This window comes from Empidonax traillii, unplaced genomic scaffold, assembly GCF_003031625.1.
Source record: "Empidonax traillii isolate 1590-97213 ecotype Southwest subspecies unplaced genomic scaffold, ASM303162v1 scaffold2501:size33352, whole genome shotgun sequence".
Taxonomy (NCBI): Eukaryota; Metazoa; Chordata; class Aves; order Passeriformes; family Tyrannidae; genus Empidonax; species Empidonax traillii.
In genome coordinates this window covers 27,461-29,848 of record NW_020957694.1, presented here as the reverse complement: position 1 = coordinate 29,848, position 2,388 = coordinate 27,461, and the positions used below count along the sequence as shown (strand labels likewise).

The following is a 2,388-nucleotide window of genomic DNA, read 5'->3' as shown; positions in this document are numbered from 1 at the left end:
AACCTGGATATCTGGGCTATTACTGTGGAGGAGAGAGCAAAACATGATCAGCAGTTCCACAGCCTGAAACCAACAGCTGGATTTATCACTGGTAAAGAAGGAGTTTTCATTCCAATTCCATTTAATTAAATCTTAACTGGTGAGCTGAAATGTGTGCAGAGTTTCCTGGGAGACATATGGGCATGAGAACTAAAAAAAATTGATCAGATATTTCTCATTTTATATCCCACTTTTCATGTGCCTTCTGATGTTTTCTGCCATTTTCTCTTCCCTCTCCCTATATTTTCATGGACACCACTAATTACTTTGGTTTCAAAGGCAGCAGGAGGCCTCCTCTTTGGTTTCCTGCTGCATTTGATTTCCTTTAGTGCTGTGTAAATGGACATCACAGTCACAGAGGGTGGGGCTGGGAGGGACCTCCAAGCCCACCCAGTGTCACCCCTGCCATGGGCAGGGACACCTTCCACCAGCACAGGGTGCTCCAACCTGGCCTGGGACACTTGCAGGGATCCAGGGGCAGCCACAGCTTCTCTGCCCAACCTGTGCCAGGGCCTGCCCACCCTCCCAGCCAGCAATTCCTTCCCAATATCCCATCTATCCCTGCCCTCTGGCAGTGGGAAGCCATTCCCCTTGTCCTGTCCCTCCAGCCCTTGTCCCCAGTCCCTCTCCAGTGATGCTCAGTTGAAATTAAAGATACAGAAGTGCGTTGCTTTCCTGCTCTCTGATCCATCAAGAAGATTTTCAGAGTGACAAATCAGGATCACATCCTCAATGGAATTTCCTCACATCCACTCTCACCTGGGTGTCCAACTCCATGGTTTCTGTTCCTGGCCCATGACAGATATGGTACAAAATCCTACCAGGTCGATTGACCTCCTTTGATGATTTCTCCTGTTTCTGATTTGTTTGCAACTTTCCTTTGCAGGCCACAGCATGCCCCAGTGCCCAATCCCTCTGTCACTGTTTTGCTATCCGTACTTTCCATGGGTAGTTGGGAAATGGCTTTGAAATACAGCATTACTTACTTTGTTAGTGGCCTATCACTTTATTTGATTTTACTTACCACTTTGTTTGGTTTGTGCTGTCTGACTGGCACTGCACTTCCAAAGAATCCAGGATAGACTTTGTGTTGGTACAGCTTTCCCTGGAAGGAGAACTTTCCTTGTTTTCACAAGGTATCTGATTCCACATGACTGGGGACTGGGAGTCCCCCTGAGTGCCCATTCCCAGGTGACTCTGAGTGGTGCTGCCTGTTGGAAACATGTGGTGGGTTTACAAATCCCCAAATATGTTTCAGTCTCACACTCTGTTATGTAAGTGTGGCATTAACTATTTATGGTTTTCAACCTGTTGCTCCTCTTACAGATATTTTTGACTCCTGATTTCCCCTCCCCTCTGCCAGGTATTTATAGATGTCCTATTTATTTTCCAGGTGATCAAGCCAGGAACTTTTTTTTTCAGTCTGGGTTACCTCAGCCAGTGTTAGCACAGATATGGTGAGTATGGGGTGGGGTGGGACAAGGGCAGCCCCAGCAGAGTGGCATTTACTGGGACAGACTGGGACAGGGACTGTGGGGGGTGGGAATGCACCCAAATCCACTTGGATTCCCCAGGGCTGGGGCCAGTGCTGTCTGATGTCTGTACTGATGGTCTGGATGAGGGGTCAAAGGCACCCTCAGCTCCTGGATGACACAGATTGGGTGGGAGTTGATGCTGCGGGGCAGGAGGGCTCTGCACAGGGATCTGGACAGGCTGGATCCAAGGATGGACAGGCTGGATCCTGGGATGGACAGGCTGGGTCCTGGGATGGACAGGCTGGGTCCTGGGATGGACAGGCTGGATCCTGGGATGGACAGGCTGGGTCCTGGGATGGACAGGCTGGATCCGGGGATGGACAGGCTGGATCTGGGCACAGACAGGCTGGATCCAAGGATGGACAGGCTGGATCCTGGGATGGACAGGCTGGATCTGGGCACGGACAGGCTGGATCCTGGGATGGACAGGCTGGATCTGGGCACGGACAGGCCAGCACTGTGGGGGACGCATCAAGGCCCAGTGCTGGGTCCTGCCCTTGGGTCACACCATCCCCCTGGAACAGTCCAGGCTGGGGAAGGGGTGGCAGGAAAGCTGGAAAAGGCCCTGGGGCTGCTGGTGAGAGCAGCTGGACACGAGCCCAGCTGGGCCCAGGGCACCTGCTTTGGATGAGGAATATTTTGGGCACAGCCCAGGGCAGGGATTGTCCCCTGTGCTGGCACTGCTGAGGGACCCCCAGGGCTGTGTCCAGTTCTGGAACCTCCTGGAAGAGACACTGAGGGGCTGGAGCGTGTGCAGGGAAGGGAAGGGAGCTGGGAAGGGGCTGGAGCAGCAGGAGGGGCTGAGGGAGCTGGG

General features: G+C 52.8%; 1 protein-coding gene across 1 annotated transcript in view; it reads left to right on the top strand.

Annotated features, from left to right (window-relative positions):
• The window catches only part of LOC114071995 (intersectin-1-like), a gene marked incomplete at its 3' end in the record, with an annotated part of 30,904 nt that overhangs the window by 2,390 nt on the left and 26,126 nt on the right, over positions 1–2,388 (top strand). Inside the window, exon 3 of the mRNA XM_027909903.1 lies at positions 1,433–1,496. Coding sequence (XP_027765704.1) covers positions 1,433–1,496 — 64 coding nt within the window. The remainder of the gene's footprint in view (positions 1–1,432; positions 1,497–2,388) is intronic.